Source organism: Bombina bombina, chromosome 2 (assembly GCF_027579735.1).
Source record: "Bombina bombina isolate aBomBom1 chromosome 2, aBomBom1.pri, whole genome shotgun sequence".
NCBI classification, from domain to species: Eukaryota; Metazoa; Chordata; class Amphibia; order Anura; family Bombinatoridae; genus Bombina; species Bombina bombina.
Genome location: NC_069500.1, coordinates 627,089,892 through 627,104,147, shown reverse-complemented (window position 1 = coordinate 627,104,147; position 14,256 = coordinate 627,089,892). Strand labels below are relative to the sequence as shown.

Genomic DNA, 14,256 nt, shown 5'->3' with positions numbered 1-14,256 from the left:
ACGTTTCAGAGTTTTACCTCCGTTTTCAAACTGACAGTTTATATATAATATATAAACACACACAAAAAAAGAGAAGCACAGTCTCAGAAATGAACACCAGATCAATAACTTGTTAACTTGTTCCATGGGGATTTACCACCTGGGTGCAGCTTCTTTAAGCCCAATAATGCATTTCATAAAGAAGAATGTTCCTGAAGTATATCAGTCTTATCCCGCCTAACATGGTCCCAAAATAACAGGCAATCCTTCTCTGAACAAGGTACATGGCAATCCCAGATGATCATCTTGGCTCTTACTGGACCTTGTCAGTGAGGTGTAGCCATATTCCTCTAAGCACATTGGGAAAGGAGTCTGTGTGGCCGATTTATCAAATGTCTGTCCGACAAGATCTTCTCAGCGGATCATGTCCGACAGACATTGCTGAATGCCGACAGCATACACTGTCAGCATTTAACATTGCACAAGCAGTTCTAGTGAACTGTTTGTCAATGCTGCCCATGCAGATTTGCGGCCAATCAGCCGCTAGCAGGGGGTGTCAATCAACCTGATCGTACACATTTGAGCGGATTGATGTCCGCAGCCTCAGAGGTGGCGGACCAGTTAAGGAGCAGCGGTCTTAAGACTGCTGTATCATAACTGCTATTTCCGGCAAGCCTGAAGGCTTGCACGGAAACAGGGGCATCAGGGGCCATTCGGCCCTTGATAAATTGGCCCCTGTGACTGGTTTCCCCTTTTCCTCTTAGGGAGTCTAAAGTTCTTCTCTGTGAAAAGTATTATTGGGCTAAAAAAACTGCACCCAAGTGGTAAATCACCATAGAACAATATGTATATGACAATGTGTACAGAAGAAGAACTGTGCTTGGTTCTCCAAGATGTTTGAAACAACCTACCTGCCAAGTTCCTTAAAAAACTGTGTGCAATTTTACCTTGAAGAATTGATGCTGTTTTGAAGGCAAAGGGTGGTTACACTAAATATTGATTCAATTTAGCTTTTTCTTCTGTTCACTTGCATTTTGTTAATTGCTAAAAAATAAACTATTATTCTTACTTTACAATCCAAAAATTCCAAGTTAAAGAGGCATTAAACACTTTGAGATCCTAATATAAAATATTTAAAGATATGTAGAAAGAAACTACAATATGTCTGTTTTTTATTTTTCCCCTTTTCCTGAGTGAGCTTTTCAATTCCTCTTATAAGAAAAGTGCAGATTTCAGACTTGACTCTGCTATATTCTACACAGTCATTGGTTGAACATTCTATTGACACATTTATAACTGTCCCTAATTGGCCTCAGGAGAAAAGGATGCCTTGGTTTAAACATGGCAGCAACAATTGCCTTATGCATACTAAGGGCCCGATGATCAAAAGTTTGCCACCAAAACCATGAAAAACGATGTAGGAACAGTCTTGATGCAATTATCAAATAAAATGGGCTGTCCCTACGAGTTTAGAAATAATAAGAGTTCTTTGCTATGGAAAAGTTTGCAATGGAGGACAAAGTACACAGGGAGAATCTGGTGTATGCTTAAACTTTAATATTCTGCCTGATACAAATTAATATTCACTGTTAACAGTGCACTGTACCTTAAAATGTCTTTTATTTTTGTATGCATAGGTTTTCCTTTTAGAGTAATTTGTTTACAGTGCACTGTACCCAGGGGTCAAGTCCTACAAGAAAAAGTGTGGGAACTCACCAAGACAATTTATATTGTTTTATACACACACACTGTATTTATATGTATATAATCTATACACTTTGGTTAATGAAAGCAAATTAAATCCAATGAATGGTTGAATGGTTGCCATTGGGCCTGAGAATCCTCCTCTGTCCCAGACCCACTAACCCACATAAGGTGCAATAGTCCTATTTCTGCTGAGGGGAGCTAAATAACCCCAGAGCAAGCCACATAGAAATGTAAGCAGAATTTGTTCCACACAGTGTGGGGTGATCACACAGCAGGACCGCTATCAGGCTTGCATTTAGTGTATTGTAGGAACTGTTACTGCATATTACTAGAGGATCTCACTATCCCTCTAACCAGACTGTGCTCCAGCTCCTCCCACCAGCAGCAGCAGTGTTTACTGAGGTGTTTCTGTTCTCTGTCCAGAGGGAACTTCGTTCCTCCTGCTTCGTTCCTCCTCCGCTCGACTTGACCCCTGACTGTACCTTAAAATCTCTTCTATTTTTGTATGCATAGGATTTCCTTTTAGAGTAATTATTGTTTTGAGTATTTTGATAAAAGCTTGCCACCTTTTAAGTTGCAAGAAAAAAAACACTGAGATCTGTAGGGCAGAAATGTTTAGATAATTAATCTGAGACTTGAAAAACAATTTCATATACCCTCATGGAACATCCATGTTCAGCCCATTTTATAAAAAAATAATAATTATGCTTTGTATTTTGTACATATAAATACAACTATCTATGTGTTTTTTTCACATCCATTTTTTATTTATTTTTAATATTTTTATTTAATATCCAATACTTGGTATATACAAAATAATAAAATACAATATACAAAGGAAAAATAAAAGCACATTACAAAAAAAAAAGGAAAGAACATTAACATTCTACAGGTGTTAAAATCATGACACACTGCAAGAACATAATCCGTATAATCACAAAATAAGGAAAAACACCCACGAGTATGTGAGTATGCTCCAAGAAAGATATGCTTATGCACACAATATGAAAAGAGATAGTATTGATATTAAATTCATTTTATTAAATTCATTTTAAAAGACAGCAAAAAAAATGTGCTTCTTTCTGCACTCACACACAAATTAAAAACACTACACCTGAGTAGTAGTTGTTACATACAGATTCTGAAACACTATGTATAGTAGTTAACCTGGGAATTAACACTAGCGTGTTAGTTAAATAAAGTTTTCACTTGTATTCCTCTAAATCACAATTCAATTAGCTGCCTATTCTTAAAGGTTTGTGTTAAGTATACTTTGATTTTTAGGTAATACTAAAGTACTCGGCACACGCTGATCGCTGTGTGCACCAACACCCTTCCCTTAAAAAAGATTTTTTCCAGGCGATTTTAGTTTTTTGATAGAAACATAGAAACATAGATATTGACGGCAGATAAGAGCCATAGGCCCAGCAAGTCTGCCCCACCTTACCTAACAGTATAAAATTATCTAGTTCGTAGGATAGCCCTATGCTTGTCCCATGCATTTTTAAAGTCCCCCACAGTGTTTGTTGCTACTACCTCTTGAGGAAGTTTATTCCATAAATCAATCACTCTTTCTAGTGTTACAATAAATCTAAATTATTTTGAATTGTTAGATACAGATTCTGAAACACTATGTATAGTAGTTAGCCTGGGATATTATAAATAGGAAGTGTGTTAGTTCAATAAAAAAAGTTTTTCTCAGGCGATTTTGGTTTTTCGATGCTAGTGTTAAACTAAATCAAAATTATTTTGAAATACCACAACAGGTGAGCAAATTAAAATAACAGAGGTCTCCTGACGCGGTCGCGTTTCACACACGCTTCCTCAGAGGGGTACCATATAATATACATTTATTTGTTTAGATAACATAAACATGGCCTAAGTGTACTATATATAGATATACTATCTACTGGAGTATACTCAAATAAAAGAAAGGGAAAAAAAGGATCTCAATCTGAAGTTAGTCATCATTCTTATCCAACCTACTCTCCTTCGTGCATAATATATTCCAGATTCTATTCAAATGTCCTTCAAAACCAAACACTGAATGAAAAAAAAAGAAGAAAACATACAAAATTATTGGGGGTTTTATAGTAGAAAAGAAAAGAAAAAAGAGGAAAAAAGGAGAAAGGCAAAAGGTATTTCCCGCATCTCTCCCCTCCCCCCACATCCTTCCCCCCTCCCCCACCTTCTTCCATTCCCTAGCTTCAATCACACTATACCCTTATATTGAACCTCCCACTATTAATAAACGTAAGGATATTCTTCTTTCAGAATGGCATTCATTAAATAGTCAGAATGCTGTAATGGATATATATTTTTTTCTCCATTTCAACTGAATGTGATTTAATATAAGTACCCTCTTTTTAAAAATAATAAAAAAAGGCTTCTATGTCTTTTCCCTGATTATGGTCTATGGTACATTGTTCTAATATCATTTGATTAAACAACTTCTTTTTAAACTCTAATATTGAGGGAGGTTTTTTGTTATATCTAGTTCTTCAAAATCATATATCCAGCAACTATAATAAATATTTTCCCTCTATATCTATTCTTTTTTGGTCATCGAAAAATGACTGTCTTTAAATATAATTTTAGATATCCAATAATTTATTTTACTCCAAAATTGATTAATAAGGGGATAATACCAAAAATAATGAAGAATATCTGCCATTTGACTACCACATTTTTTACATTTATCTACAACTTTTTCCCCTGTCTAGATATAATTGATGGGGTAAGATATGTTTGATGGATTACATTTCTATATGCTTCTCTGTAATAAATAGATTTAACTATTGTTTTCTAATCTAAGGATACTATTTTTAATTATCTCTTCATTGATAGGCCTTTGATATGCCATTTTGTTACTAACATTTTAAGATTTACTTGCCCCTCTTTTTCCATTAAAGTTCTATACCAATTTTTAATAGAATATACTCCCTTTTTACATTTACTCAGATTTTCAGCAATTAAAGACCATCTCCATTCTTCCCCAATCACCAAGCCTAAATTTCAAGCCAGATTCCTCAGTTGGAAATATGCAAAAAAATCTTTCATAGGGAGATCAAATTAATTCCTTAGATCTTCAAAAGCTTTTAGCACAAATCTGTTGTCTTTAATATAAAAAATGTATGAGATATATATGATACCGCACCTTTTCCATCTATAGAATACTTCAGATTTTAATGCTTCTGTGAATAAACGATAACCAGTAATTGTAGTAAAATTAGAATTTAAAAAATTCAGACCAATTTTCTTGCAGTATTGCTGCCATATATAAGAGGTAAATTTTGTAGTTTATACAATAGCTTTGGGAATAGGATAACCCAATGGAAGATATTTCCAGGTGTTTATATAATTTAAATTTTTTTGGAACACACATCAGTTTAAAATGATTTTCGTACCATTTTAAAGGATTCCTACTAAGCTGAATCTCCAAATATAATATTTGATCAACTTCATTTAATGCGCTTAATTTAATTGACTCTCTGGTTTTTCTTAACCATAAAAGATCAGACTTCTTAGTATTTACTTTGTAACCTTAAAAAACACCATAGTTATCAATAATATCCATCAGCATTGGTATATTCTTCTTCGTATCGCTAAAAAAAAATACATCATCGGCATAGAGCAGCACTTTTTCTTCTATATTTTTACAAATAAATGGTTCTATTGTACTGCATCAACAGCTTTTTCTTCATCTATTGTGATCATTGCTACATCTATACCTTTATCTTTTATATTCCAAAAATATTCCAATATAATACATGCCTTTCTAATATTTACCATTGAGCTTCTTCCATTCATAAATCCATCCTCATTAGGATTAATCAGTTCACCTAGGACTCGCTCAAATCTATCAGCAATTATTGAAGCTAAAATCTTAGAGTCTATGTTCAGTAGTAAAATTGGCCAATATCAGTGACTCCCAGCTCCAGTCCTCAGGACCCTTCACAGGCCACATATTTATTATATCTTTACTAGAGCACAGGTGAACTGGTCAGCTGATGGGATTAGTTCACCTGTGCTCTAGTTAAGATATAATGAATATATGGCTAGTTATGGGTCCTGAGGACTGGGTTTGGGAAACACTGGCCTATATAAATCTAATTGTTTAGGATATTTATTTTTTTATTTAGTTACTGCTTTTGTAAAAAAAATATTGACATTTGGCCATTATTTACATAATAGAAGTTAAATAACTTAGTAAGGTTTTTATAATAGCTTTACTTAATATTTTGTAGAATTCTGCAGGAAGTTGATCTGACCCAGGGGCCTTATTACGTTTAATTTTCCCAACTGCTAAATCTACCTTTTCTTCTAGAATAGGTCTATTAATACTTTCTGCTTTGTCTTTTGATATAGTGGGATTAGTCAGATTATTTTAAAATATTTCCTTTTCTTCTCCTGGAGCAGGGAGTGGCACAAACCTCACCTACACAATTAGACTAAAAGGGACAGTCTACAATATAATTTATATTATTTTAAAAGATAGATGATCCCTTTATTACTCATTCCCCAGTTTTGCATAACCAATACGGTTATATTAATATACATTTTACTTCTGTGATTATCTTGTATCTAAGCATCTTCTGACAGCCCCATGGGCACATGACTTTTTATTTATTATCTATTGATGTTATCTGTATGGTCCACATGAACTAGTAGTCTCCTGATAAGAGGCTGTCTGTAGTGGCTTAGAAACAGGCAGAAATTTAGAGGTTTATGCACGTTATTTTATTGGAGATGTTATTAAGTATATTACTATAACAATGTTGGTTGTGCAAAGCTGGGGAATGGGTAGTAAAGGTGTTATCTATCTTTTTTTAAACAATAACAATTTTAGTGTTGACTGTCCCTTTAAGTTTACCCAATTCGGTTTCTGATAACCTAATCTCTTGCAGGAATTAAATTTATTAAATTGTTTAAGTATTGTTTTCTTTTTTATTGGAGATGTAATGCCACCCACATTCCATGAAGTAATATTTATTGTATTATTTATAGTTGATATGTTACAAATAATTTAATATGATTTATTCCTGTGTAATTTACATACAAATTTTATGCTTTTTGGTGAATAATTTTGTTACAAATTTTGTTGTACCTTAACAATACATTTTTTTCCAGTGTATTTTTGTGGAAATGGTTAATTTTATCATTTTGTATGATATTAAATTCTGATTTTCATTGTGCACTTTTGGAATTTATGCATTTCCTTCCCATATGTAGTATACGTCCCTTAGCAAGACACCCTGTTTTAAAAAGTAAAATGTGGCTTTAAAACATTTAACCAGGGAAATATAAGTACTAGCGAGCATTTCTAAAGCATTTTGCCAGCCCAGAGACATTTAGATCATTGGGCCCTAAAGCTTAACACTTAATTTGTAACATTTCAACATCTTAAAGAGAAAGATTACTCCCCAAAAAATGTATCCCCTTTAATTTGTTCCCAATGATCCACTTTACCTGCTGGAGTGTATTAAATTGTTTACAAGTATTTCCTTTACCCTTATATTGGCATTTGAAATAGTTGATTTAGCCTGTGGTATCCCCACCTATTCTGAAAGTTTCTGGCCTTAGGTCCAAGCTATAGATAAGCTGTGTAAACAGAGCCATCAGAAGAAACTACACTTCCAGTGGGGTATAGAAGAGATAAGGTAATAAAATTTTAATTTCCCATTCTCTCCAAGTATTGGTCATTGGTTTATGGACAGATATAAGATAAAGAAATATGTATATGTACACAATGTGATAAAGTAATGAGATCTGATTATACCTACAAGCTCAACCCATTTTATTTGGTTGTGGCTTCAAAACACAAAAACAGTTTTTTTTATATACACAAATAAACTTTAAAAACAAATTCTTATAGATGTTATACTCTGCAGTTGTTAAAAAAAGTAATTAGAAACACATTAACAGAAAAACAATTTTACAGTATACTGTCCCTTTTACTGCACGTTATTTTTAGGTAAATCTTTGCTTTTAATCATCATCATTCTAGCTTTTATTTAGTGCTTAATGTCATTTTAAGTATTTAAAAAAAAAAATCTGGGTGTTTTTAAATATTTCATATTCTTATTGATCAACTACTTAAAACAATTGTTCACAACACAGCAGTTATCAAAGCAACATCTCTGTACTGGTCATGAGGATGAGTGTGGGTTTTATATTACATCCTCCTGTTATATTGCCACTTCTCAGATTCAATCTGTTGCCAAAATACATGATTTCCTTAATACATTCACACATATATATATATATATGGTAGAACAAATAGTCCTGTGGACATTCGGTTTGGACAATCAATGTTGATAAGAATTAAAATCCATTATAATTCGGTAATTGAATGTTATTTCCGGTTTTCCAGTGTTACTTATTTATAGCTAGGTGATCACCTTGCATGTATAAATGTGCATTTATTTGAGTAGAGGCTCATCGGAACACCAATGTGCAGGTCAAAGTTATATAGTTATACATATATCCGAAGGCCCTTATATATATGAGAATAAACACTTCCTCTATTTCCTCTTTTTGACTATTTGAGTTTAAATGTGAGCAGCATCTATAAACTCCAAAACATTTCAGTACAGGGTGGAAATTGCACAGCAGTTAATGGTTAATAATAGGCCATGCCGGACACTTTCACATTGGTGGTACCGATTGTAACATCAGGAAAAAAAATGGATTCCAGTGGGGGGAGGGTTGGGGCAGGCAGTGATGCTGAAAGTGATATTTTAGATTGAACAGAGAACATGTTTAAAGGACAACTAAACACAAACTGTAAACTACATGATTTGGAACCTTCATATCTGAGAATAATTTTGGAAAGAAAACTGCAGCTTTATTTTGTCAAATGAGTACAGTATATTGTTTTATGTTTATTCATTTCACTAATTTCCCTGTCCCCCTAGAACAAAAGAATACTCGCTATTGCTAACCAATCACAAACTCATATTCAGATATAGCACAAACGCTGTTTGCACATGTGCAGTTGAGAGAGACTGGGGAAGCTTGCCCTTATCTCTTCCAGAAGGTGGTTTAGCACTGTATCAACTTAGTTTCTATTGCAAAGAATGCTTCTCCTATCATGATTGTTGATGCAAAACTGATAATCCACCTTTCACAAACACGTGACTGCTGAGAATCTTATGGGGGAGGGTGAAGTAAATAAAAGCTTACATAAATTGTCTAAAAGTATTAACTCAAACCTCCCTGGGAGAAACTGAAACAAGCACAATTTTTAGATGTATTTTACAGCAAAAGGTAGCAAAATAAATAAGGAATGTATATTGCAATCATGTTTCACTTGCAATAATGAAACAATTTATACGTTGTTGAAATGTCAAGTTTAATGCTTTTATTATAAAATGTATGAAATTTCTGATCATGGTTTGTCTTATTTTAAAAGATTTTATATGACGATGGTAAAAAGGGTGTTGAAATTGATGGTCATGTGACTCAGAAACTCATCACAAAATTAAAGCCTGAGACTTCCTACTCATTCGTTCTTACTAACCGGGGAAACAGTGCTGGAGGCCTACAGCACAGAGTGACAGCAAAGACAGCACCTGATGTTTTACGCACCAAGCCTATTTTTATTGGGAAAACCAATTCTGATGGAATGATAACTGTTGAACTGCCGGATGTCCAAGCAAATGAAAAAATAAAGTAAGCATCATCATACATGTAAACACCAACCTAGGATATAAAATGGGAGTTTAGTTTTCAATGGGTTATATCTTCAAACCACAACCTCAAATTACATACTATTTACTAGTTAGTACAGAACTAATGGCTAAAAACTCTGAAAATTTGATGTGAATTGGTCGAGTCAATAGTGACAAGCATATGGCTGTATAAGATAGTATACACAAACTGGTAATCTCTCTAACCACTGAGGTATCATTTTACAAGTAATATTAAAAAAAATATATATATATATATACAGGGTTTACGTACCGTTAACAAATGGTAAAAATTACATTTAAATTGTAGCATAAATGTCTACAATTATAGAGATTGCGTTGATGTTAATGTTAATTACCCACAATGCACAAACTAATGGGTGGTTGTCCACACTGTATAATGCCATTTTGTTCTCTATACAAGTGCACACACTTACTGGCCTACTATAATGAAATAATATCATCAGCTGTTTTAAATTTCATAGTCAACTTATGAAGTTAAAGGCATTATGTAAATACTGTATATGTTTTGTTCATAAAATTAAATAGTCAAATACTATGTACCATATATCACAGGAGCCATAGTACAGCCATTTTTCAAAAGAACTAAATTATATTTAGTACACAAAATGCCATTGAACATATTTTTATTTAGATCATTTATATTATTTTATTTTTCAGAGGCTATTATATTGTTATTGTCCCTTTGAAGAAATCACGTGGAAAGTTTGTGAAACCATGGGAAAACCCTGATGAAATGGAACTCGATGAGGTAATTTTTCATTATTATTATTATTATTATAAAATAGTATTTATTAGTTTAAAATCTTTTGTTCTCTTTGTATCATTTGCTGAAATGTATACCTAGGTAGGCTCAGAAGCTGCTGATTGGTGGATTCACATATATGCCTCTTGTCATTGGCTTCCATATAGCTAATATATAATAGTGATAGAAAAATATAGGGGTTAAACACATACAGTTCCACAGTGAGTGGTGCAAAATCTACTTGTTCTAATGAATTGGTACATGTAATTTGCAATTTCCTTTAAATTAGATCATTTTAATATTACACTAGCATCCCTTTTATGGTAATGTAATAATTAAGAAGAAAGAAAAAATCTGCTTGGCAAATAAATAATAACCATCAACTGTATAGAATATTTTAGTTGTCCCCAACAAAACTAACACCATAATAAATGACAACTGCATACAATGGGGGGTAGTTATCAAGCCGTCTACTTTTCTGCTTCAGCCGCCCAATACGCCTGCCTAAGCTCGCCTACCTTCGCCGCCGCGGACCTTGAATACTTTCGCCTAAGTTATCAAATAAAGCTGTCAAAAAGCCGCGGGGCGATGAGCAGCGGACTGTGAGAGTTATCACTCATCCGATCTCGCTGCTCTTCGGCTTTTTCCCAGCTTTATTGCTAGCCTGTCACTAAGCACTCACACTAAACTACACTGTTCTATCCCTATAAACCGGCGCCCCCGGAGCCTCCCGCAACTCAATAAAGTTACTAACCCCTAAACCGCCGCTCCTAGACCCTGACGCAACTCTTATAAATGTATTAACCCCTAAACCGCCGCTCCTAGACCCTGCCGCAACTCTTATAAATGTATTAACCCCTAAACCGCCGCTCCCGGACAACCGCTGCCACCTACAGTATACCTAGTAACCCCTATCCTGCCCCCCCTATAACCGTCGCCCTCTATAATAAAATTATTAACCCCTATCCTGCTGATCCCGCACCACGCCGCAACTAAATAAATAGTTTAACACCCCTAAACCGCCGCTCCCTGAACCCGCCGCAACCTATATTAAACCTATTAACCCCTATCCTGCCCCCCTTACAACCGTCGTCACCTATAATAAATTTATTAACCCCTATCGTGCCCCCCCACTACACCGCCGCCACTGTAATAAAATTATTAACCCCTAAACCTAAGTCTAACCCTAACGCCCCCCTAACCTAAATATTAATTAAATAAATCTAAATAATATTTCTATTATTAACTAAATTAATCCTATTTAAAACTAAATACTTACCTTTAAAATAACCCTAATATAGCTACAATATGAATAATAATTATATTGTAGCTATCTAAGGATTTATATTTATTTTACAGGTAACTTTGTATTTATTTAGCTAGTTAGAATAGTTATTAAATAGTTATTAACTATTTAATAACTACCTAGCTAAAAGAAATACAAAATTACCTGTAAAATAAATCCTAACCTAAGTTACAATTAAACCTAATACTACATTATCATTAAATTAATTAAATAAACTACCTACAAATAACTACAATTTAAATACAATTACATAAACTAACTAAAGTACAAAAATAAAAAAAAGCTAAGTTACAAAAAAATAAAAAAATAAGTTACAAACATTTTAAAAATATTACAACAAATTTTAAGCTACTTACACCTAATCTAAGCCCCCTAATAAAATAACAATTCCATCAGCCAATCAGATTTTCCTACCTTAATTCCGATTGGCTGATAGAATCCTATCAGCCAATCGGAATTGAGGGGATGCCATCTTGGATGACGTCCCTTAAAGGAGCCTTCATTCGTCGTAGTCCGTTGGTGAAGAAGGATGTTCCGTGTCGGCGGGAGGAAGATTCAAGACCCAGCTTGGAAGATGACATCGCCCGGATAGAAGACCTCTTCAGCGCCTCTTGGAAGATGACATCGCCCGGATCGAAGACTTCTTCAGCGCCCCCTGGATGATGACTTCATCGGATGGAAGATTTCTTCAGCGCCGCTTGGAGGATTAACTTCTTCCGCTCCGGATGTCCACTTCGTTCCATCGCTGCTCGGCTGAGTGAAGACGACTCAAGGTAGGATGATCTTCAGGGGATTAGTGTTAGGTTTTTGTAAGGGGGGTTTGGTTAGATTAGGGGTATGTGGGTGGTGGGTTTTAATGTTGGGGGGGTTGTATTTTTCTTTTACAGGCAAAAGAGCTGAACTTTTTGGGGCATGCCCCCACAAATGGCCCTTTTAAAGGGCTGGTAAGGTAAAAGAGCTTTGAACTTTATCTAATTTAGAATAGGGTAGGGCATTTTTTTTATTTTGGGGGGGTTTGTTATTTTATTAGGGGGCTTAGATTAGGTGTAAGTAGCTTAAAATTGTTGTAATATTTTTAAAATGTTTGTAACTTATTTTTTTATTTTTTGTAACTTAGCTTTTTTTATTTTTGTACTTTAGTTAGTTTATGTAATTGTATTTAATTGTAGTTATTTGTAGGTAGTTTATTTAATTAATTTAATGATAGTGTAGTATTAGGTTTAATTGTAACTTAGGTTAGGATTTATTTTACAGGTAATTTTGTATTTCTTTTAGCTAGGTAGTTATTAAATTGTTAATAACTATTTAATAACTATTCTAACTACGCTAGCTAAAATAAATACAAAGTTACCTGTAAAATAAATATAAATCTTAAGATAGCTACAATATAATTATTATTTATATTGTAGCTATATTAGGGTTTATTTTACAGGTAAGTATTTAGTTTTAAATAGGAATAATTTATTAAAGTATAGTGTAGTGTTAGGTGTAATTGTAACTTAGGTTAGGATTTATTTTACAGATAAATTTCAGTTTATTTTAGCTAGGTAACTATTAAATAGTTAATAACTATTTAATAGCTATTGTACCTAGTTAAAATAAATTGAAAGTTGCCTGTAAAATAAAAATAAATCCTAAGATAGCTACAATATAATTATTATTTATATTGTAGCTATATTAGGGTTTATTTTAAAGGTAAGTATTTAGTTTTAAATAGGATTAATTTAGTTAATAATAGAAATATTATTTAGATTTATTTAATTAATATTTAAGTTAGGGGGGCGTTAGGGTTAGTGTTAGACTTAGGTTTAGGGGTTAATAATTTTATTACAGTGGCGGCGGCGGCGGCGTAGTGGGGGGCAGGATAGGGGTTAATAAATTTATTATAGGTGGCGACAGTGTAGGGGGGGGCAGATTAGGGGTTAATAAGTTTCATATAGGTTGCGGCGGGTTCAGGGAGCGGCGGTTTAGGGGTTAATACATTTATTATAGTGGCGACGGTGTAGGGGGGGCAGGATAGGGGTTAATAAATTTATTATAGGTGGCGACGGTGTAGGGGGGGGCAGGATAGGGGTTAATAAATGTATTATAGGGGGCGGCGGTATAGGGGGGCAGGATAGGGGTTACTAGGTATAATGTAGGTGGCGGTGGGCTCCGGGAGCAGCGGTTTAGGGGTTAAGACATTTATTATAGTTGCGGTGGGCTCCTGGAGCGGCGGTTTAGGGGTTAATATGTATAGAGTAGCTTGCGGTGGGCTCCGGGAGCGGCGGTTTAGGGGGTAATAACTTTATTTAGTTGCGGGGGTGTAGGGGGGACAGATTAGAGGTGTTAAGACTCGGGGTACATGTTAGGGTGTTAGGTGCAGACAGCTCCCATAGGAATCAATGGGATGTCTGTCAGCAGCGAACTTGTACTTTCGCTATGGTCAGACTCCCATTGATTCCTATGGAATCCGCCGCCTCCAGGGGTGGCAGTTTGAAAACCAGGTACGCTGGGCCGTAAAAGTCCCGAGCGTACCTGCTAGTCATTTGATAACTAGCAAAAGTAGTGAGATTGTGCCGCACTTGTGTGCGGAACATCTGGAGTGACGTAAGAATCGATCTGTGTCGGACTGAGTCCGGCGGATCGAAGTTTACGTCACAAAATTCTACTTTTGCCGGTCTCGAGCCTTTGATAACTAAGGCGAATCAGCCTCGCCACAAATACGCTGCGGAATTCCAGCGTATTTGAGGTTGACGGCTTGATAACTACCCCCCAATGAGTGGTTGTTTTTCACAGAGTTGCTGCCCATTTTCCTTATTAAACAA

General features: G+C 34.8%; 1 protein-coding gene across 1 annotated transcript in view; it reads left to right on the top strand.

The window, feature by feature from the left end:
• PTPRD (protein tyrosine phosphatase receptor type D) overlaps window positions 1-14,256 on the top strand; it is a 666,726-nt gene that overhangs the window by 400,515 nt on the left and 251,955 nt on the right. The window contains exons 17-18 of the mRNA XM_053702567.1: window positions 9,101-9,360; window positions 10,059-10,149. Of these exons, the coding sequence (XP_053558542.1) occupies window positions 9,101-9,360; window positions 10,059-10,149 (351 nt within the window). The remainder of the gene's footprint in view (window positions 1-9,100; window positions 9,361-10,058; window positions 10,150-14,256) is intronic.